Here is a 23,539-nt window from a genome sequence, read left to right on the forward strand (position 1 = left end):
CTGTAAATTATCCTTTTGCATACTTAATTCAGCCTCTTCATTCTGTGTTTGGTAGCGCTCAGCAGGCATAAAATTCAACAGCAAGCTTTGGAGCAAATCCAGTTTCTGTCTTCTGTGATATTTTGAAAATGCAAAGTTTTAGGAGTGGACCTTGGAGCGTGTCTTTCCTGGAAGGTCTCCAATGAGCTCTGCGTCTCGCTTCTCTCTTGGAATGGGCTCAACCCTTCTGGAGAGGCTGATAGCTTCAAAGGATGCATCTGTCCTCCTCTCCGGCTACGCAGAGAGGCGTATTCATTTTTACTCCCTTCTTGAGTAAAAATGAATACCAACCTGACTCGTGGAAGGAAAGAAAAGTGTGGTTGTCGGGGCGCTCAGCTCCTGGAGCCATCACCCAGTTATTCTTCACTTAGCAAACATTTGCTGTGCACTTTCTACAAGCCAGTGCTGTGATGTATCACGAGGTGATAACGGGGAGTAGAACGGTGTCCTCGCTGCCACGGGGCTCATGACAGAGAAAGGAGGAGGCAGATGGTGAACACCAAATGCATAGAAATGCATCCTGCACTGAGGCCATCTACATAAAGTGGCCAAGTGAGTCCCGTGTAACTGGGGTGGATGTCGTGAATAAGGGAGCCATGGATGGCAGGGGTGAGTGCCAAGATGGGCGAGCCCTGGGGAAAAGCACAGGCAGGGACACTGAGGTGGAGGGCACTTGATGAATTGGAGTCATCCTAAGGCGGAAGGACCTGGTAAGAGGGTAGGGAAGGGGATCAGTGCAGTGGCGGTGGAGAGACAGCTTATTAGGCTTGTGAGAAAGTAATTGCCTTTTAATGGAAATAACTTTTGTGCCAACCTAGTATCACGATTTGGGAGGTAAAAGCATTACAGATCCTGAGGCCAGGCTCAGATTGGTCAGTTGATAAACATTCTGTAGCTGCGTATGGTGGTCGCATGCTTGCTCTGGGAGCAGTTTCCTGATATTCACAGTTTTCTTTTCTGTGATCCCAGCACTTTGGGAGGCTAAGGTGGGAGGATTGCTTGAGGCCAGGAAATAAGCCTGAGCAATGTACCGAGACCCTATCTCTATAAAAAATTCAAAATTAAGAAAATTAGTTGGGTGTGGTGGTCAGCACCTGTAGTGTAAGCTACTCAGGAGGTAGGAGGATCACTTGAGCCCAGGAAGTCGAGGCTGCAATGAGCCACAATGGCACCAGTGCACTCCAGCCCGGACAGAGCAAGACCCTGTCTCTAAAATAAGAAATAAAGGTTTCTAAACCACAATCCACTTCAGCTTACCAACGCATCAGTGTATTTCCAATCTACAAGCTCCAGCGTGCAAAACAGTCTGTGCAGCCCTATTTCTTCCCCAGGCATTGCACTTGGTGTCTCCCCACATTCTATCTGGTGGCAGAAAACTTCATCTCGCTCATTCCAGGTCTGACAAGGCATTTCCGGTTGAAACTCCGTTGATTCAACCTCTCGAGCTCTGCCTGATCTGCCCAAGATTGACCCAGGAGGGAAAGTTCATCGTGGCATTGCGCTGTGGGGGAAATGTTAGGTCTTCAGGTATTCACCCTCTTGTGGCGTCCTTCACAGGGGTGTATGATTCCATCATTTAGCCCTGAAATTCACCGAGGCATCCGTGTTTCTACCTGGTCTCCAAGTACATGGTCTGTTCCATCCTCACTGCTCCACCCATTCTTCCTGCAAGAAACTGATGCCAGGTTCACGCTTGCCTTGGTTCTTGCCCCAGCTAACTTCAGTGACCTACCCTGGAATTAGGCCAATGTCCCACTGCTTCCACCCCATTCAGGGCTTTAAGGTCCTGGGGATTGGGGCGGCCTCTTCTGAGTTCCTCTCTGCCTGGGCATCCCAAGCTAATCCTGATCTACCTCTGCCACATGCTGCCGGCAAAGTGCAGAGGAGACTTTAGGATCACTTGGGAATGAGCAAGAGAACTCTAGCAACCAGAACCTTCATCTATTGCTGCTTGACAAGGTGGCCCAAGGTTACTGGATCCAAACAAATATTTGATATTTCTCACAATAAGTCGGAGTTTTCTGGGCAGTTCCTCTGCTGGAGCTGTGTCCATCTGATGCAGTCACTTGGGGCTGGGTTGCCAGGCTTCTCCCCTCTCCACAGGATTCTGCATCCAGGGGTCTTGATGACACTTTGACTTCAGAGCAATACTCTGAGAGAGTGAAAAAAAGCAGCTGGAAGGCTCCCAACGGCCCTGGAAATTTTGCATCATCAGTTCTGCAACCTTGCAGGGGCTGAAACGAATCACGGGGCCAGCCTAGATTCAGGCGGGTGAGGACACAGATGCTCCTCTTGATGGGCGGCACAGCAGAGTCCCCTTGCAGAGGGGTGTGTATACTGGGGTGGGTAGCATCTGAGACCATTTAATAATCTACCACAGGGTCTAACCAAAAGAACAGATGCTGCTTTTAGCAGTTACCACAGCGGGAAGGAGAGCGCAGGAAACTGGCTCAAAGTGAGGGCTGAGCTCAGCCCTCCAAAGGACCTGCACCCACTCGCGCCTCTCCCCTCCAGCAGGCCCTCTATGCCTGTGTTTAGTCTTCCCAGGAGTGGATGTTGGGTGGAGGGCTTGGTGAGTATTCCTCCCGAATATTTTCTTCACTTAGAGCCAGTCTGCAGATTACTTTATATATTTACTTTTTTACTCAGGAGCCCTAAATGTTACATCTCTTTTCTTCCACTGTGCTGGCTTTTCTGAGGGTATCAGCAGCCTCCTCGCTACTTTCCAGGACTCAGGGTGCAGTAAAGAAGCTCAGTTAGTCACCAGTAAGGAAAACTGCTTGGTTAATATTTCATAGCATCATATAAAACTGTGCAAACTAGAGTGTCCACAAGCAGCAGGTGGCAAATTGGAGGCCCTGAGAAACAAAGCTAGAATCAAAGAATCCTATGTCCTTAAGGAAAGGACTCTGATTGTGGTCAGGCCAGGGAAGAACCCCACTTGTGGTTGGGCCAGAGTGGAAGTAGGGTCATATTAGCTGCTGTGGAATGGGGAAGGGTAGAGGGCAGAGAGTGTCGACAGAGAATGTCGAAGGTGCAGGTTTTCCCTCCGTGTCCCTCTCCCTGGTGGAATTTGCCTCTCCCATCCAAAGCCTTTCCAGCAAGGAGCTTGTATGAGTCAGGGTTCCCCAGAGACATAGAACCAATGGAGTGGATGAGTCCATAGATATAGATTTAGGTAGACAGATTTATGAATACATTGGATGGATGGATAGATATGATTGATTGATGAATAGATAGGATGGATGGATTGATTGAAGGATAGATAGAATGGATAGAGTGATTAATTGATTGGTGGATAGATGGGATGAGTGGATGGATGGATAGATGGACGTGTGGATAGAGAGATAGATGGGTAGATGGATGGATAATAGATGGATAGATAGATGATACAAATGGATAGATAGATCATAAAGGGATAGATAGATGGCAAGATAGATAAATAATGGATGGAAGATAGATAATAGATGGATAGATAGATGATACAAATGGATAGATAGATCATAGAGGGATAGCTAATAGATAGATGGCTAGATAGATAAATAATGGATGGAAGATAGATAATGGATGGATGGATAGATAGATAATGAATAGATAGTAGATAGATGATGGATGGATGGATAATAGATAGACGGGTAGATAGAGAGAGAGATGGCTAGATAGATAAAAGATGGATAGATGGATGATAGGTAATGGATGGATGGATGGTTGGTCGAATGGATGGATGGACGCATGGATGCATAGATAATAAATAGATGGACAGATAAATAATAGATGGGTAGATGGATGCACAGATGGATAGATAATAAATAGATGGATAGATAGATAATAGATGAATAGATGGTTGGATGGATGGGTGTATAATATATAGATAACAGATTACGGATAGATGGATGGATGAATAGATAGATGATGGATAGATAGATACATAGATACATAGATAGATACATAAATAGATAATGAGGAGTTGGCTCATGCAATTATAGAGGCTGGCAAGTCCCGAACACTGCAGTTGTCAAGCTGGAGACCCAGAAGAGCCAGCAAAGTACCTCCATTCTGAAGATGTGAGGACCAGGAGAGACAATATTTCATTCTGAGTCCAAAGGCAGGGAAAAAACTGATGTCCCAGGCAGTCAGACAGGAGGAATTCCCTCTTACTCTGGGGAGAGTCAGCCCTTTTGTTCTGTTCAGGTTTTCAGTTGATTGGATGACATTCACCCACATTGTGGGGGCCAAGGGCTTTGCTCAGCTGAGATGTTAATTTCCCCCAGAAACACCCTCACAGACACACTCAGAATAATGTTTGCCCAAATATCTGGGCATCCCATGGCTCTATCAAGGTAATGCACAAAATTAACCCTCACAGAGACCAGATGGGACAGGAGGATGGGGGTGCATGATGGATCTGGTGTGACAGCCTTCGACACCCTCAGTGGCATCACGTCAGACCACCTCCTGAGGCATCGGCTGGGGAAAAGGAAGTGGGAGAGGACAGTTTCATGTGTGAGGCACCACTGGGTTTTCCCTCATTCCTCTTTTTATTGCTTCAGGTATCTCATAAGGTCCTGGGCAGCAAGGTTGGTTTCTCGCACTGGAGAATTTACACTCATTGGAAAGCAAGATGTGAAAGGGTCATTGTCAGGTTCCTTGATCTTTTCAGGTCATGTGTGGGGGTCTTTAGAGCCTCCATGCACCCCAGTTCCATCTTCTCTGAGAATCACTTTGAAAGATTCATCATTTTTTGGCAGAACCCTCTGTCCAGCATGTGAATTGGATCTGAAGGGCTGGACTCAGTGCCCACTTCGGGCTGGCCTAGGGGCCACCATTGCAGCACTGGGAAGCGCACTGGGATGTCTGTGGAGCACCGGGAGCCTGCTTGGGCCGGGGGCTGTGTGAAGCCAAGACACCCGAACCTCTGAGGCCTTCTCGGCAGCTGCACTTCCTGAAGTGTGACCTAATTTAGCTCAAGCTTCAGCTGCTGGAGAATGACTGCATGACACACTTCTGGTATGCGAGGCCCATGCAGGCCACCTGCTGTGCTTCAGGAAGTTGCATCCTGCATGGAAAATAAAAACCATCAGGCTCTCAAGAGCACAAGGGACCCCTCCTCCGTGTGGCCAGGGGTTCCCTGGAGCCACTGCCTGGGGCTTTCACACAGGAGGGGCCGGGAAGAACCAGAAGCTCCCATAGTCTCCTCTCTTAAGGCCTTCGTTTCATCCGTGGTTTTATTCCCCCTGACTGTATTTCCCTCGCTGCCCAGCCTCCTTTCTTAATTGGATTCGCTTCAACATTTCCGCAGTGGGAGATTTCCCATTTTTAAAAAATCCAAACTTCCGTTTTATTCTTGGAAAACAGAATTTCTGGCAACAAGGGGTCCAGATTTGCACCTGGCTGCGGTGGGCTAGAACTGGGAAGCAGCTGTCCCTAAATGTGGCAGAGGGCCCCTAGTGTGTCACAGCCTCCATCAAGGCCTGTGTGTGACAGTGCAATCACCTGCTTTCTACCTGCCTGGCTTCCAAAGACACTTGAGTTTGTGGACCCTGCCACAGATGGATGCACCTCTCTGCCTCTCTTGCCCTCACACCAAGCGACCCATCAAAGGGGCAGGTCTTGGTTCCAGGGGTCTCTCTTGTATATTGACAAGCTTTTCAGAGAGTGGATCATTTCTAGAATTTTTAAAACTCGTTTTATGGATATGAAGTCCTGTTATTGCTGGGGCTCACCAGTAAGCATAACAAGTTTTTAAAACCCTTTCACGGGGCCTACATTTTAGATAAGAGGAGCTGGAAGAAGTCAACAAATACGATGAATAAGGAAGATACAGGACAGGTCAGAGGGTGATGAGTGCTGTAGAAAAGTCCAGAAGTAGAAGAGGAGGCAGGAAGTGTAGGTGAGAGGGTGATATGGGAGGGCTCATGTGAGCTGAGACCTAAAGGAGGTTGAGAAGGCCTCTGGATGTGTGACGGAAGATTATTCCAGGCAGAGGAAGGAGCAAAGTCAATGATCCTAAAGCAGGAATGTTCCTGGAGTGTTTGAAAGCTTCGAGGAGGCCAGTGGGGCTGGAGGAGAATGAGCAAGGAGAGGGTAGGAGAGTCCCAGGGGTGAAGGTGGTTGGCACCAGTCAGGCTCAGCCTCACAAGCCCTGGTGAGGACTTCAGCTTAAGCCAAGTGAGATGGGGAAGCCCTTGGAGGTTTAGGTTGGAGAAATCTCATGGCCCGAGTCACATCTCAGCAGAATTATTGTGGTTGCTGCATTGAGGAGAGAGGTAGGGGAAGTAGGGGGTTAGGGCAGAAATGGGCATATCCCAGTTAGGAGGCGTTGAAGTGAGCCAGGTAAGAGATGATGGTTGCTTGGGCTGGAGCAGTCGTAACGAAGGTGGTGGGAAGTGCTCAGGTTCGGGATGTGATTTCAAGATAGTCCTGATGGACTCGGTGTGGGATGTGAAAAAAAGATAGCGTTCAAGAATGACTCCTGGAAATTTTAGCTGCGTTTACTCCTCGCACGACAGCTGATGTCATAGTAAGAGCTACCATTTGTGGAGCATCACCTGTGTGCCCGACTCCTGGGGCCTGTTACGTATGCACATTTCTCTCTCTCTCTCTCTCAGTATGCATAGCACCCTGCAAGGCCAGACTGTGTATCCCATTGCACAGATGAGGAAACCGTGGTTTTGAGAGCGTGAATCACAGAAGTAATGTCTGAAGGCTGGTAAATAATTAAGTGTGAGATTCATACCCAGGGCACTGACTCCAAAGCTTGTGGTCACACTCTCCCTCTATGCTGCAGCAAGGAAAATAAATAACAGGGCCAGGTCTAGCTATATTTAGGGGAAGGAAGGGATGCAAATGTCATTCGGGAAAGATCACTTAGATCAGGACCTGGGGAGCTTGGATAAAGTCTCATCACTCACCTGGTACCTTCAGCAACCCTTAGGATACATGGCCTTAGAAAGATAAATGCATTGAGTTATTAAACAGGAGAAACAATTGTAGAATGCTAAGAGCTTCCACTGGGTGGGTAGTCGCTACCATGTGCGTTAAGCTCTACACATGTGCTGTGCCATTTATCCTTGCGACAAACAGCCTCACAAGGGTTGGCTTACTACAGGTCGAAAACTGATTCTTCTAGAGGTGAAGTTAAAGGCTCTTAAACATCCCTGCATATTAGAATCTCCTGGGGATCTCTTAAGACTCCCAACAGCCAGGACCCACTTCACACCAATGAAAGCAAGATCTCTGAGATGGGACCCAGGCATCAGAATTATCTGTGTGTCACCACGGTTGAGAAGTAGTGGGTTAAGTAATTTGCCCAAGTTACCCCTCTGCTAAATAGTGAAGTCAGAATTCAAACCCAAATGTGTTCATTTCAAAACCCAGAGTTGTAAGATCTACCCAACCATATCTGTGCATAGAAATGAGGAAATAAAAGAAAAAAAGAAAGTGAAAAGCTTGTTAATCACAGACAGAAAACACTTCTGTGTACAGCAGTAATTCTCAACATTGACAACACATTAAAATCACTTAAATTTAAAAAATACTAATGTCTGAGTGTCGCTTCTCAAGATTCTGATTCTGTTCGTGTAGGGTAGACACAGCTATTGACAGTTTTTCTTTTAATTTCCCCACGTAATTATAATATGCAGCCAGAATGGAGAGCCCCCGATTTAGAGGATGGGGAGGCTCAGGTTTCTTCCATAAGGATTGCAGATCTTTTAAGCAGTTTCGCTGGCATTGATATGGTTTGCAATACTCTTTCTTTTTTCATCTTTCCATGCATTATCTGCTTCTGTAAATTTTTAGGCTTTGGAGAATGGGGTAGAGAGAAGTGAAATGTGGCTTGTTTGGGTTTTTTATTTTTTTATTTTGAGACAAGGTCTCACTCTGTCATCCAGGCTGCAGTGCAGTGGCCAGATCTCAGCTCACTGTAACACTGTAACCTCCGCCTCCCTGCAACCCTGTAACCCCCACCTCCCTGCAACACTGTAACCCCCACCTCCCTGCAACACTGTAACCCCCGCCTCCCTGCAACACTGTAACCCCCGCCTCCCTGCAACACTGTAACCCCCGCTTCCCTGCAACACCGTAACCTTCACCTCCCCAGGCTCGAGGGATCCTCCCACTTCAGCCTCCCAAGTAGCTGCCACCACAGACTGCACCACCACCCTGGCTAATTTTTAGTTTTTGTTTTTGTTTTATTTGTTTGTTTGTGGAGACAGGGTTTTGCCATACTGCCCAGGCTGGTCTCAAACTCCTGAGCTCAAGTGATCCACCTGCCTTGGCCTCACAAAGTGCTGGGATTACAGGCATGAGCCACCGTGCACAGCCTGTTTGGCTTTTCAAATTTGAACTCATAATGTAATTCAAGGGTGCTTGGAAATAGGGTGACCTTCATACTCTTTGCTCCTCCCTGCTGCCTGTCTCTGTTATTGCACACCCTGAGCTAGGTACAGAGAGCATGGATGAAGGAGGGACTCCCTCTCTAAAAGGCCAGATTCTGTCTGATTCCCCTGGCGTATTGGATCTGGGTGTGTTAGCTTAGCTCAGCCAATCAGAGCTCCTTACTCAGACCTTTCAATGAGGGATCCTTAAAGCAAAGACTCAAGAACAGGAGAAAGTTTTGATATCAGCAGCACTGTCCTCTCTAGAACTGGCATCTGAAGTTCTAGCTTTGTAGCCTTCCTTTGCTCCCACCTAGGCCCCATGCCTATTTCTCCTGTCAGCCTGGTAATTTTGAGGCATTTGTTCCATTCTCTTTTCCTTGTCAATCAATGCAGGGTGTTTTCTGTGGCTTGCAATTTGTGCCAGCAAGGGACGTGCCTCGGCACCATGGAGAGATCCCAGAAAGCCCTCAGATGTGAGTATTGACATTAGGGTCAATGAGACTTTCTAAGAAAGCCCTTCCCAGTGAGGAAGCACGTGTCCTCGCCTTCATGAGATACTCGTGAGGTAGAATGAATAAAGCAAAGCCTGGATCGAGTGCTTCTCTTCTCCTGAAGCGGCTTCCCTATGAGAAAGTTGATTTTCTTTATTTGCTTAGTCCCTTTTCTTTCTGCGGGCACTAAGCTGTCAACCAACTTTGGAGCTAAAATCCCTGACTCCCTGTAGTAGGGAGGTAAAGCCCTTTTGGCTTTTAACTCACCCCCAGACTCAATTTTCTTACCAAATAGAGTCTGACGGCTACGAGGTTTGGTAAATTAGGTTTCCAGTGGTCCAAACTGTATTGTGACTGTTGGGAGAATTTATTTGCTTTTGAGTAAGAGCTTTTTAAGCCAATTTTGAAAATTTAGTTCAAGAGTTACCGCAAGAAATCTACGCTATTGATTTACCAAGTGATAGTTCTTGGGTGCTCTCTGGAGTCACTTAAGTGTTTAAATTCCTCTCTTTATTACTCCAGCAACATCGCAAGCCCCATATGAGCTGATGTGAAAGACTCTTGGTCCCTTCAAGGCAAAGCTTAGCAAATATTTCAGTCTGATGAGAGTCAGCGGAAAGGCACTGACCACAGAAGAATTGAAAGAAGAAAAGATTTCTTATTTTTTTAGTCTCTATCTGCCAGTACAGTGTGCCTTGTGGCATTGTGTCTGCAGAGGCAGACACTCAGGAAATGCACTGTATACAAATCGTAATGAGTCCCAGTTCACAGTGAATGGTTGAGAGCCTGCCCCTCCACTGTGGTTCGTTCTCAGGAAGCTCCCGGACCAGCCTTCAAGCCTGCGTGTGAATGGTGGCTTTAGGCAGCCAACCCTAAAGCCACTGAGCCTGAATGCGATGTCAAGTCCTGCTAAAACCAAGAAACAGCTTCCATTTATTGATGCTTGCTGGCATCAAGTTCTGTTCTAAGCACTTTGACTTATTCATTCATGTCAACTCCGAAATAAGAGGGATTAACCTCCCCATTTTGCAAATAGAGAAAATGAGGCAGAGTTGTTCAGTCATCCAGCCGGTACCTGGGAAGCCAGGCTGTGAGTCAGGAAGTTCATTTGAAGCCCACGGCATGAATCCTGACACGTGTGTGCTCCCCTTAAAGGGCCATGGCTTTTCGTCTCGGTTCAAACTGCTAACTTTCTTCCTCTCTCCTTCCCTCCCTCACTTTTTTCCTTCCTTCTCTCCTCTCCTCTCTTCTTCATTTCATTTATTGTTTCGTTTCTTCTTTTCTCTTTCATTATTTGAATGAAAGGCTTGTTGGAGGCCTAATGTGGACAACACATCCGATTGGAGGTACTCTCACTGCAACAGGAATATGTCAGGGGCGGGAGCGGGGTTAGGGACTGGCTCCAGCCCCATGGCCACTGCTGTCTCACCCCTTGGAGCGCCAAGGATCCTGGGCACTGCAGTTGGAGAATCACCACATGCATCATTTTTGGGAAGATATCTTCCACCTCAGGTCACAGCAAACCATAAAATGCTTTTGCCAGAATATGTAGGTACTGGAGGGAAACCTTCTAAGCCAGAAACAGGAAACTGAGAATCAGCAGAGATGTTGTCTGATCTATGCCTTAGCTAAAAAGTGAAGGTTCTTATAATTTAAAATCCAGAGATTTTAGAGAAAAAAAAAGCCTAGATTCCCAGCTTTTCTAGGAAACTCTTCTGCTGTCCAGTACCACTGGCCAGCCATCCCATCAGTCAGCAAGGACAGAGTGGAGACCCTCCCTTAAAATGAACAGAGCCGAACCAGCGACACCAAATCGCCCAGTCACTCATCTCCACAGAAGGGTCAAGTTTCAAAATAGGGTTGCATTTTCTTTAACTTAGATACATCATACTATGCATTTTTTAGAGACAAAGAAGGCAAAGACTGTGTGAGGGTGGAGAAGGGGTAGGAAAGAATATGAATGCACAAAAATAAAGAGACAAGGGTATTGGTTCTGCATCTTCCCAGGGGAATTCTTTGTCTTGTGTCAGAATGTTGAATCCTGAGGCCTCCCGGGGGCTCGTTTCTCTGTCGGGTCAGTCTGGTCTGACCTTTGCTCTATCACACACATTCCCAGGGTCCCGGTGGACACAGAACTATCTCTTCTTCCTTTTGTCTGAGATCTCCAACTCCCTGAAAGACAGATGTCGGTGTTCCAGCCAGGCCCCTGCCCCCAGTGCACCAGAGAGCTTGCCCTGATGTCACCCTGACCTAGAATTCTGTGCAGCTGCCAGAAAGCTGGAGTTTTCATCCAGTTGTGAAACTTGTATTTTTTTTTTCCGTTCTGAAACCAAGATTAGGTTGAGTTGGCTCACAAGTGATGGGCATCTGAGTGGGGAGCTGCAGCATGTTTCAAACGGTATCCTGCTGAGTTGCTCTCTTCTATCTGTGGTTGAAGAGCAAGTTGATGCAAACACACTTTCTGGCTGCAGAGGTTCAAAAGTGTCTGCTCTGACACTGGTGCAAAATGAGAACCTTAATCACCACCTCGGAGTTTGTATTGGGATGTGGAATAAGGTTTGCATGGAACCTGGTCTGGTGCCTGGCACATAGTGAGTATATTGTTAACAGTCACGTGTTGTTTTTATTCTTATGTCAACTACAACAGAACGCTTTCAGGAGGTCACCTCACTGCTCACAAAAATCACGAAACAATGTCTTTCAAGCCAAAAGGAAAAATACTCCTTCTCTTTTCCCTTGTCCGTGACTGTGCCTTTCTTAATGCCCTTCGTTAGCATAACTGCAGTGGAGGATGCTGCTGCTGGAGCGTGAGAAGTTGTGCTGGCTTCTTTTTCATGCCTCTTTCCTCCCTGCACAACGGGAATGTCATTATTTCAATCTTCTAGATGGTGCCTCTGAGTCTCGGAGAGATGATGTGAGTGGTTGCAGTGCTCACAGAACTTTGTAAGAGAGTGAAGAGAGGTGCAGGCTGAAAGCTCATTGCAACCTCTGTGGTGCTGTGCCAGTATAGGCATCCGTTTGGGGACTGAAAGGGGGTCTTTGGACATTTGGATGGTTGTCACATCCAATACTAAGGGAATTGAATTATTTGCTGAGTAGAGTCAGTCAAGTAGCCATGCAGCTCCTGGACAGCACCAGTGCCAGTACCCGGTGGCAGATAAGGAGAAGCAGGTCTAGGCGTGTTTGCTAAGAAGACGAGATTCAACTCCCTGGAATGCAAGACTGTCTGCAGGCCAGCAGTGAGAGAGGATCTCCTGAATGTTGAGTTGTGCACACTTAGACCCCTGTGGGCCTCAGCTGCTGGACCAAGAACACATCTCTTAGTTTGGAAACACTCTAGACTCAAGACATCTCTCCCTCATTTTTAAAGACCAGCAATTCATGCTTGAGATTTGCAGCCTCTAGCTTGATGGTCAAGACCTTGGATTTCTTTTCCCTCCCAGAGGATTCTCTAGCATCTCATAAATCATGATTCTCTGGGCCCTGTCCCCGGCCCTGTGAACTTAAGGAAGATTCACGAAACCCAGTGCTGGTTTGGTGCAGTAACCTTCCCATTACATCCTTCCCCAGCCACTGAGCAGGACTGAGGGTGATGTGGTGGAGAGTTAGCGCTCTGGCTGTCAATCAAGCCCTGAAGATTGAACGGTGCACTCGATATTAGTGCCCCAGCAAAGGAAAGTGTTTCACTGCTACTCTTCATGTTGGCACATGCTTGAGATGCAGTTTTTAAGCATATTTGGTGTTTCTTTCTTGATATGCCGTGGAAAATCTCCTTTAATTCATCTGCAAACATGTAGCCTTCCAGGGGATGGCAGCCTGAGGTCTTGCTGACCACAGACCCACCACTTAGTGCCATCCTTAGCATATCGACAGAGGGCACTGGAGATACCTCAGGCTGGATGCCAAGGCTCACCAGAACCCTGGCCCCCCTACAAACCTGGCGTGATGCCTGCCATGCCCTTCCTTCTTGTTTCCACCAATAGCAGTTCTATTGACTCAACAGCTCTACAAAGCTCGGCCAACTTCCCCTTCTCTGAACTTCTCTAGCCAATACTGGCAAAAGTTTTCTGTAACGATTTGGATAAGAAATATTTTAGGTTTTGCAGGCTCTACATTGACTGATGCAATTACTCAACCATGTTCTTGTGACACGAAAGCAACTATAGGAAAATGTAAACAAATAGGCAAGGCTGTGCTCCAGTAAAATGGTACTCACAAAAATAGGCAGCTGGCTGCATTTGGTTCACAGGACACAGTTTGCTGTCTCCTGCCCTAAGGAAACAAACAAACAAATAAAAAAAAAACTGTTGGAGCCTTGTGATGTCATATTTGACCACCAGCTGTCTTAGGCGAGGATCTATAAAGAGCATTGGACTGGGAAACAAGAGATGCTACATTTTATGTTGACTCTGCACTAGCCAGCTATATGGTTGTGGGCGAGCCATCTTTCCTTTATTGGCTTTAATTTTATCATCTAAAAAATGAAAAAGTTTGGACCAACAGTAGTTCCCAAGATACATATATCTCAAATGCATGGAATTGGTCAGAATTCTTAGTTGCAGACAAAGAGTCCCTTTAGCTAAGTAGCCCCTCTAAGCAGAAGAGATGTCATTAAAGGATATTAGACAATTCACATAATCTCTAGGAGAACCACTGAATTGAATGTATTTACTATACAGCTAGGGACAGGGCAGCCAGCGATAACACAGATGAAAAAGGTCCAACCTCTGCAGAGGACTGTTGTGGTGGAAACATCCCTGTCACCCCTTGGCATGATGATGTGAGGGCCTGGATGCCAGGGGCACCCCACAGCTGCCCCAGGAGAACCAGGGCCATTGTGCTCACCAGAAAACCCCAACTCCCTTCCTGGCTGCTGCTCTAGAACCTATTTCTTCCTCTGCATCCCAAATGAGTGGGTCTGACTGGAGCAAACTCTGCTTCAATCCTGCATCTAGCAGCAAGGGGTTCTGAGAATGTAGTTTAGGCCTCTCAGCCCCTACAGCAGAGGAGAACAAGCAGAAGGGGTTGAAGGTGCTATTGAGTGAGTGGCCTACAGCAGTGGTCCCTGACCTTTTTGGCACCAGGGACCGGTTTCATGGAAGACAATTTTTCCACAGATGGGTGTGGTGGGGGAAGGATGGTTTTGAGATGATTCAAGTACGTTACATTTATTTTGCACTTTATTTCTATTATTATTACATTGTAATGATAATGAATAATGAATATTGAATAACAATGAACTAATTACATAAGTCACCGTAATGTACAATCAGTGGGAGCCCTGAGTTTGTTTTCCTGCAACTAGACTGTCCCATCTGGGAGTGATGGGAGACAGTGACAGCTCATCAGGCATTAGATTTTCATAAGGAACACACAACCCAGATCCCTCACATGTGCAGTTCACAATACGGTTCACACTCCTGTGAGAATCTAATGCTGCCACTGACCTGACAGGAGGTGGAGCTCAGGTGATAATGTGAGCTATGGGGAGTAGCTGTAAATAGAGGTGAAGCTTTGCTCGCTTACCTCTTAGCTCATCATCTGCAGAGCTGGTAATAATCATTCCAAGGCCTCATCAACACAGACACAGGTTACTGCTCATTGTTGAATATTCTTGGCCCATATCCTTAACTTGTGGGTGCTTCTCTGTCCCAGATGCCAGTCCTTACCTTGTAGGTGGTTCCATGCCCCAGGCACCCCCACCAAAACCCTAGAGCCATCCCTGAGACGCGTTTCTTTTTCTTTATCTTCTGGGTGCTATTATGAGGAGAGAAGGGTCCTTTGAACAAAGTTGGCTTAAAGCCATTTTCTTTTCTCTCTTCCAGGAGCAGCAGTTTATTCAATGAGGTTGTTCAGATGAACTTTGAAATAGCCAGTTTCAGCAGCCTTTCAGGGACTCAGCCCATCACATGGCAGGTGGAGTACCCGCGGAAGGGGACCACAGACATCGCCGTGTCCGAGATCTTTGTCAGCCAGAAGGACCTGGTGGGCATCGTTCCCTTGGCTATGGTGAGTCCTGAGTTACCTTGGATGCTCCTGCATTCAGCCACCTGATTGCATCCTGTGTCCTTCCTATCTGTCATGGGATGTTTGCCACAATGGTTTTATGGAGTGTTTACTTTCAAAGTTTCTCATCTTTCCCCACCCTGGAAGTTATTACTTTTCATTAGCCTGGCCTTTCTCAACTTTAGTCATAAAGTTTAGTACAGCAAGTCACAATCATTTCTGGAGGTGGAAGTGAGCACCTGTGATTTTGAGAAGCTCCCCAGATGATTTCAGTGTGCAGCCAGGGTTGGAAACCCCTGAGCTAAAAGGATGGTCAGCTTTGCCATCTTTCTGCAAACTCGGCTCCTTCTTGCTCCCCACTCCGTGCTTGAGATAGACACCCCTTCATCTCCTCTTTCCTTAGGATGATGGAGCTCACTTGGCATTGAACTCTGAGAGGCTGTCATTGGGCAGCGAGGTCAACCTGAAATGTAGAAAGTAGATGAGTGACATTGGGCTTGAGTAGTGCAGCACCCTCTATCTGACTCACAATGTGGCCACTCTTAGATTACTATTAGTCGTGTACACTGATGAGAACGTGTAAGCAAACATGCTACTTGTGTGAATCATGTTATGAGAAATGGATTAATAAGGACTATAAGAAATGGATTATTCAGGATTCTTTGAGTTATAAAGGCTACAAACACAACCCAACTTAAACTCGGCTCATGTAAGTTTAAAAGTCTAGAAAAGTGTTTCTCAGACATTATTGGGCATGCAGATCACATGAACATTTTGAGTAGATGCCCATCCTCACTTAGGAGGTCTGGGTTGGGTACTTATTTTTCAAAGCTCCTCAGCCATGTCAGCGCGGCTGGTCTGCAGACCACACTTGGAGTGTGAGGGGCCCACGTGTGCAAATGATGTGGTATGGATGGTGGCTTCTCTTCATTTCTCAGCTCTCCTTCCTCTTTGTTAGTCACAAGGTGGCCCCGGCAATGCCATGCTGGCTTCTTCACAGCATCATGTCCGTATAGAAATGAGTGGAAACCTCATTGCCAGTCACTCCAGCAAATCCTTTGGGACAGGGACTGATTGAAACTGATTGGCTTGGGTCATGAGCCCAACATGAAGCCAATCACTGAAATCAAAAGGATGTGTTGCTCTGATTGGCCAGGCCTGGGGGATGTATCACCCTGGGGCAGGTGCGGAATCAGGTGAAGGAGGTGTAGCAGCAGGTGGGACAGGTGTAGCATCAGGTGATGCAGGTGTGAAACCAAGTGGGCAGGTTTGGCATCAGGTGGAGAAGGTGTGGATCAGGTGAAGCAAGTATAGAATCAGGTGAGGGAGGCATGGCATCAGGTGGGGCAGGTGTGGAATCAGATGGGGCAGGTGTGAAATCAGGTAGGGCAGGTGTAGCCTCAGGTGGGACAGGTGTGGAATCAGGTGAAGGAGGTGTAGCAGCAGGTGGGAGAGGTATAGCATCAGGTGAGGCAGATGTGAAATCAAGTGGGGCAGATGTAGAGTCCGGTGGGGCAGGTGTGGAATCAGGTGGGGCAGGTGTGAAATCAGGTGGGGCAGGTGTGGAATCAGGTGGGGCAGGTGTAGCCTCAGGTGGGGCAAGTGTGGAATGAGACTAAGAGCCTGTGCATCATGGAAAAATTTGGCTTTCACTGAAACAGGGAACAGATGCTGGTCAGACAAAACAGCAGATGTCCACCCCAGAAGGCATCATCTACCACAAAGATCTGCAAACACTTTGAAGTTAGAGAATGATTCCTTTTGACGTTTTATGTCCTAGAACAGGGGTCAACAAACAACAACCCATGGGCCACATCCAATCTGCTGCCCAGTTTTGTACACCACGCAAGTTAAGAATGGTTCTAACATTTTTAAATATCTACGTTTTTAAATGATCCTGTCTAGCTACTTCATATGCTCAGTTCTGCCTCTTGGCTCATAAACTCTAAAATATTTACTATCTGGCCCTTTAGAGAGAAAATGTGCAGACCTGTGTCCTAGAGCACACGCCAACATCAGCTCTGGATTACAAGTGCTGGGTTTCGATCTTACCTATTTCAGAAGGATAAGACATTCAAATACTTTGAAAAGGAAAAGCCATCTTAAGAGTGTGAGATACTATAATGGTCCTTTTCAGTGGAGCACAGGTCTTCCTTGGATGGATGTATTGTTATTCTTGAGGTTGTTGTGTTTTCATAATGCCTTTAAGGTAAAGTGAGGTGACTACTAATGTCTGTACTCTTGTCAGGATCCTTTTGTTTGCAAGTAAATGCATGTGAATTCAAACGAGCTTTCTTCAAAAGTTTGTTGATTAACAAACATCTTTGCAGCACCAGCACAGAGCTCTGGGCTCTGAATGCTGGATTTGGGTGCTCGTGCAGTGATATGGTTTGGCTGTGTCCCCACCCAAATCTCATCTTGAATTGTAGCTCCCATAATTCTCACATGTTGTGGGAGGGACTCGAGGGGAGAAAATTGAATCACGGAGGTGGTTTTCACCATACTGTTCTCGTGAATGTAAGTCTTAAAAGATCTGGTGCTTTTTATAAAAAAAGAGTTTCCTCTTTCACTTGGCTCTTATTCTGTCTTCCCGTCGCCATGTAAGACATGCTTTTTGCCTTCTGCCATGATTATGAGACCGTCCCAGACATACGGAACGGTGAGTCCATTACCTATTTTCCTTTATGAATTACCCAGTCTCAGGTATGTCTTTATCAGCATCGTGAAAACAGACTAATACATGCAGTATCATTGTTTTGCATCCCCTGGGATGTACAACTTGACCTCAGCTATGCAAAGCAACATGGAAAATTAGAAAATAGATGAGGCAATTTAGAGGAACTTCTATTCTCCTATTTTCTGTATGTTCAAAGTTTTGGTTCAGAATAAGCTTTAGGTCATTTATAACCGGGCAAAAAATAAACTTTTATTGGAAGTAACTAGCTAATAAAACTGCAGCTTTGACTAGAAGATGAGAAATTTAAAAAAAATTACTAAACAAAAAGCAAGTCCTGTGTTGTCTGTTAGCAGCCAGTGAGACAGCTGGTTAGATCTTTGAACCAATTAAGCATACTTTCCAATTTGTTGATCGTTTTAAAGAAAACAAACTTCAGAAAGGTGAAATAGGGGATTAACAGATGGAAAATCTGCCTCACTGGGGAAGTTCTCGCCTTAAAATCAAGCCTTCTGAAGCTCCTTTTTAAATCCAAGGAGAGAGCCATGGATGGGAGGATTCAGCCACAGCATTCCCCCCCGTCACCTACTGCCTCTGACTCCCCCTGAGTAAATGCAATGGGAAAAGCAGGGAGAAGTGCTCTCGACTCTCCCCACAGCAGACCCTCCAGGCGGAAGTCACCTGAATCTCCCTTGCTGGTCCCTGGGCACTGTTTTATTGGGAGAGCACTGATTCCCAAGGCCACCGTTTTGCTCATCCTGCCTCCAGTCTTCTTGGCAATGAGACTCTTGCCTTGTGAGGGCAGGAAAGCTCCAAGTCTTAGCTCCACAGCCCTCCTGCAGCACCCACCTCTCCCTAATCCCCTCCTCCCTGTGCTGTCCCCACTGTGCCAGTGTTAGGCTTGGGGGATGGGGTGAGAGAGGTATCTGAATGGGAGGACCAAGGCTACTTTCTTACATAAAGCTTTCAGAACTACAGAGGAAGGAACATTTGGGACAACAAAAATGTTGGCAGTTCAGTTCTTCTTCAGTGTAAGAAAAAAGGGTTCGTATCCCAAGTTGAGACCACATGAGCAGAGACCATGCACAGATTTCCAGGTGATAGTTTCTGTATGTGAGTGCCTGAGGTGGTGGTCTCTTTTTAAGAATAAATGGACAAGGCCAGGCGTGATGGCTCACACCTATAATCCCAGGACTTTGGGAGGCCAGTGCAGGAGGATTGCTTGAGTCCAAGAGTTCAAGACCAGCTTGGGCAACGTAGTGAGACCTCATTTCTACAAAAAAATACCAAAAGTAGCCAGGTGCGGTGGCACACACCTGTAGTCCCAGCCCCTGGGGAGGCTGAGGTGGGAGGATTGCTTAAGCCCAGGAGTTGGAGGCTGCAGTGAGCCAGGATGATGCCACTGCATTCCCAGCCTGGGCAACAGAATGAGACCCTGTCTCAAAAAAAAAAAAAAAAAGGAATAAACAAACAGCAGAATTCATTCAACCTCACACTAAGCTCTGCAGGTATTCATTGCTGCAGATCCTCAGAGGACAGCAGTCAACAGACAAAGTTTGCCTTCCTGCAGGTATACTCTAGTGGAGCGACAGACAGCAAACAGGTAGGTACTTCCTAAGGTGAGGTCCAGATAGTGATCAGATGCTGCTGTCAGACAAATCAAGGAGAGCAAGAGGATGGGGTCTAACTGATTTCTAGCTTTGTTAGTGTCATGAACTTTCTTCCTACTGCTTATTTGTAATAATAATAAATAAAAAACTAAATTTTAGGCACAAAACTCTAGAGAAGGCAGTAACCACTAATTCTGGCAGGTGTAGGAAGAAGTTCTTTGTCCCCGGGACTGACATATTTAGTCTGAAATTAAATTTCCTGAAAAGTGGTGAGATTTACCTGGAATTTTGAAAAGTTTCGAATCACTGCCATTTTTCATCCTTTGCAAACTCATTATGAAATCGTTTTCCTTGACCCCTAAAACATGAGGGTAACTTGGGTTTTTTTTTTTCTTACACAGAGCTTTCAAAATTCCTAGAACATGTTCCTATCTCTCTGCATAAAATCAAATTAAAAATAAAGTGGCAATCAGTAGGGCTGTTTAAAGGAGAGATTGCTACTTATTCTTGCATCTGCAAAATGATGATCTAATTCTCACCTCTCTGGGGTGTCATGGAGATTCATTAGGGCTTGAGAGATCCTTGGAGCCCCTGGATGAAGTACGCCACTAGAAAGGATGATGAAGAAGGAGATGGCAGCAGGGCCTTCTCCTGTGACTGGTTTGCCCTTCCAGACCCTTCTGGGCTCTGCTCTGGGCCCTGGGGGCTGGCCCATGTGAACTACAGCCCCCAGGCTCCCTTGCCCTCTGGTTTCTGGAGGGCTTTAACCAGTGGGAGGCACCAGAGAGAACTGGAGGGAATGGGTTGAATTATGCCCACCCTCCCAAGAAAGTAGGTTGGAGTCCTAACTCCTGGAGCCAGTGAATGTGACCTTATTTGGAAGTAAGGTCTTTGCGGATGTACCGAAGTTGAGAGGAAATCATGCTGGATTCGAGTGGAGTCCAAATGCAATGATCGGTGTACTTATAAGGACAGAGATTTGAACGTGGAGGATGCAAGAAGGCCATGTGAGGATGGCGACAAAGACTGGAGCTTCCAATAGCACCCCATAGCCAAGGGAAGCAAAGACTAGCTGGCAACATGCCAAGCCTAGGAGAGAGGCAAGGACGGTTCTCTCTAGAGCCTTCAGAGGGATTGTGTTGCACCTGACACCTTGATTTCGGACTTTCAGCCTGAGGAGCTATGAGAGAATCAGTGTCTGTTGTTTCAGCCCCCATCCGTGGTACTGTCTCAGGACACAATGCATCCTCATCTGCCCAGCCTGATGTGTGTCCTGCGGGGGTGTGGTCCTCCATGCCCACATACCTGTCCCACTGGGAAGTCTGTTTTCTGTGGTTCTCCTCTCTCTGGGCTCCAGCATCTCAACTGCCTTGCCCTGCCCCTAGGCCTTGGGGTAGAAACAGCTCCCAGCTGGGACTAGCGTGGGGTGCTGCACCATCCCTGGCTATTTCCCTCTGTTATGCCCACAGCTCCATGGCTCAGCCTTTGCAACACTCCCTCCAGTTAAACCACCCTGAGCAGGCTGTCTGTTCCAGCCAGGACCCTGAGTGACACCTGAGAGCTAAATGCTGCATGCTCCCACTAGACTCTCTTTTTCTGAGAACACACCATTATCCTCAAAATATATATATGGGCTGGGCGTGGTGGCTTACACCTATCATCCCAGCACTTTGGGAAGCTGAGGGGGGCAAATCACCTGAGGTCAGGAGTTCAAGACCAGCCTGGCCAACATGGTGAAACCCCATCTCTACTAAAAATACAAAAATTAGCCAGGCATGGCGACAGGTGCCTGTAGTCCCAGCTACTCAGGAGGCTGAGGCAGGAGAATCACTTGAACTTGGGAGGCGGAGGTTGCACTGAGCCAAGATGGTACCACTGCGCTCTAGCCTGGGTGACAGAGTGAGACTTTGTCTCTCTCTCTATATATATATAACCAGGAAACATTCCCAGGGTGGCCTTTCTTCTCTTCATGGACAGTCAAAATGGAAGGGAGCAGTTAAGACATCCTGTTGGGGTATCTTGACCCCAGTGGTTGTCGCTGGATTTTCCCACCTGGGGTCATCCTATGGTTGTTTTCCTGCATCCTCTGCCCTTGCTAAATTCAGAGACCTGGATGTGCATGAACAGGCCCATGGCACTGCAGAGATGCTATCGGATCTGCACGTCAATCTGCAGGTGATGGTTGGCTTCACTCTGCTCTGGGGTCCGTGGGGAAGTGTGTTAGCAATATCTTCTGTGTTCGAGAAGGGCCAAGGCAGGCATGTCATAGGACGCGGGGGAGATCTCCTTTGACGGGGACTGGAGAATATTGCTTTTAAGGAGACAGTGGAAAAATAATGTTTTACTGTTTTTCAAAAACATCCTGTCCTGATCTCCACTTTCCTATTCCAACTTCAAAATGTTTCTATTTGTAACTCTCTAAGAGAATTTTAAGGATGGGTTGGATGCTCTAGGGCAATTGAAAAATATTTGCTCAGTTGAAAGATAACCATATGGATAGAATAAGTATTTTCTTGTCACAGCTGGAGATTTGCTTTGGGATTAGGTTTAAAAATGTCGCTCCCCTCCAACTAACTGGCCCAGATTTTTGCCTAAAAAGTAAATCTCTGATGCATACGAAGCTGTTCTGCCTTGGTGGCAATGTTTGCAGGGTCACTGATTAATTCTGCAATAAATGATACCATACCCACTGCCTGCCAGAGTCAACACTCAAAAAATTTGAGGAATCATTGCTGTCCTTTGTAGCATCATCATTATCTGAACTTTGGTTTCCCCACCAGTAAAAGGAAAGCGGGGGACTGAGGGCTAGCACAGGCCTTTCCAAGTTTAAGCTTTCATTATGGGACTTGCTTTACTTAGAAAGTAAAGCTGTGTTCTGGCACATGTATACATATGTAACAAACCTGCACATTGTGCACATGTACCCTAGAACTTAAAGTATAATATATATATATATATATATAAACAATAAATAAAAAATTAAAAAAATTAGACCTGCCAAAAAAAAAGTAAAGCTATGTTCTAATTTTAAAAATGATAAGATGATATAACTTCAGCCGGGTGCGGTGGCTCACACCTGTAATCCCAGCACTTTGGGAGGCCAAGGCAGGCAGATTGCCTGAGCTCAGGAGTTCGAAACCAGCCTGGGCAACATGGTGAAACCCCATCTCTACTAAAAATACAAAAAATTAACCAGGCGCGATGGTGTGCGCCTGTAATCCCAGCTACTCGGGAGGCTGAGGCAGGAGAATCGCTTGAACCCCGGAGGCAGAGGTTGCAGTGAGCCGAGATTGCCCCACTGCACTCCAGCCTGAGAGACAGAACAAGATTCTGTCTCAAAAAAAAAAAAAAAAGATGATATAATTTCATTAGAGATGATTGAGAAATGAAAACAGAGAATATATACATAAGCAATAATCATAATAATAATCTATCATCCCAAAGTGAAAAGAGTGATGCTAGAACAGAAAAATCAGCGGGAATGACTTAGGTCAGCATTTTCTTCTTCCTCACCTTCCAGGTCAATTGGAGTTTGCGCAAGGTAGGAGGAGGGCCCAGGAGGGAACACCACGCCACGGTGTTGATTAATGACAGCCTTTCTCACTTTTTGCCATGTCCAAAAACCACTGAGTCTATCGTTTACTTAATATTATTTTCTAAAGAGAGAATAGTATAGAAATTGGGCACTCAGCTTCAGCCTGACTGAGTTGGGGTGAGTCCCAATGCCTCCTCCTAATTTCTGTGTGACCTTGGGCAAATTATTTGACTTCTCTGTGCCTCAGTTTTCTCATCTGTGAAATAGAAATAGGCCGGGTGCGGTGGCTCATGCCTGTAATCCCAGCACTTTGGGAGGCCAAGGCGAGTGGATCACAAGGTCAGGAGTTCAAGACCAGCCTGGCCAAGATAGTGAAACCCATCTCTACTAAAAATACAAAAATTAGCCGGACATGGTGGCAGGGGCCTATAATCCCAGCTACTTGGGAGGCTGAGGCAGGAGAATTGCTTGAACCTGGGTGGCAGAGGTTGCAGTGAGCCGAGATCGTGCCATTGCACTCCAACCTGGGTGATAGAGTGAGACTCCATCTCAAAAAAAAAAAAAAAAGGAATGAAAATGACCCCCAACTCATGGTCCTGCTTCGAGAACTAACTGTACTCAGAAACCTTTGCTTGGCACTTAGTAAGTCTTCAGGAAATGCTAGTTATTTTAGCTTAAATAAGCTTCAGGTTACACTTCTACTTATATTTATTAGTAAAAATACAAGTATTCATATATTACTTGTGGGTATTCAAACAGTAGTTCATTAATCACTTTACACTAGAAACCTGACTGTTAATACA

The 23,539-nt window shown here is 46.4% G+C and overlaps 1 protein-coding gene across 1 annotated transcript in view; it reads left to right on the top strand.

The window, feature by feature from the left end:
• The window catches only part of TMEM132C (transmembrane protein 132C), a 453,190-nt gene that overhangs the window by 339,862 nt on the left and 89,789 nt on the right, over positions 1 to 23,539 (top strand). Inside the window, exon 4 of the mRNA XM_012509870.2 lies at positions 14,737 to 14,920. Within this exon, the coding sequence (XP_012365324.2) occupies positions 14,737 to 14,920 (184 nt within the window). The remainder of the gene's footprint in view (positions 1 to 14,736; positions 14,921 to 23,539) is intronic.

This window comes from Nomascus leucogenys, chromosome 10 (assembly GCF_006542625.1).
Source record: "Nomascus leucogenys isolate Asia chromosome 10, Asia_NLE_v1, whole genome shotgun sequence".
Classification (NCBI taxonomy): domain Eukaryota; kingdom Metazoa; phylum Chordata; class Mammalia; order Primates; family Hylobatidae; genus Nomascus; species Nomascus leucogenys.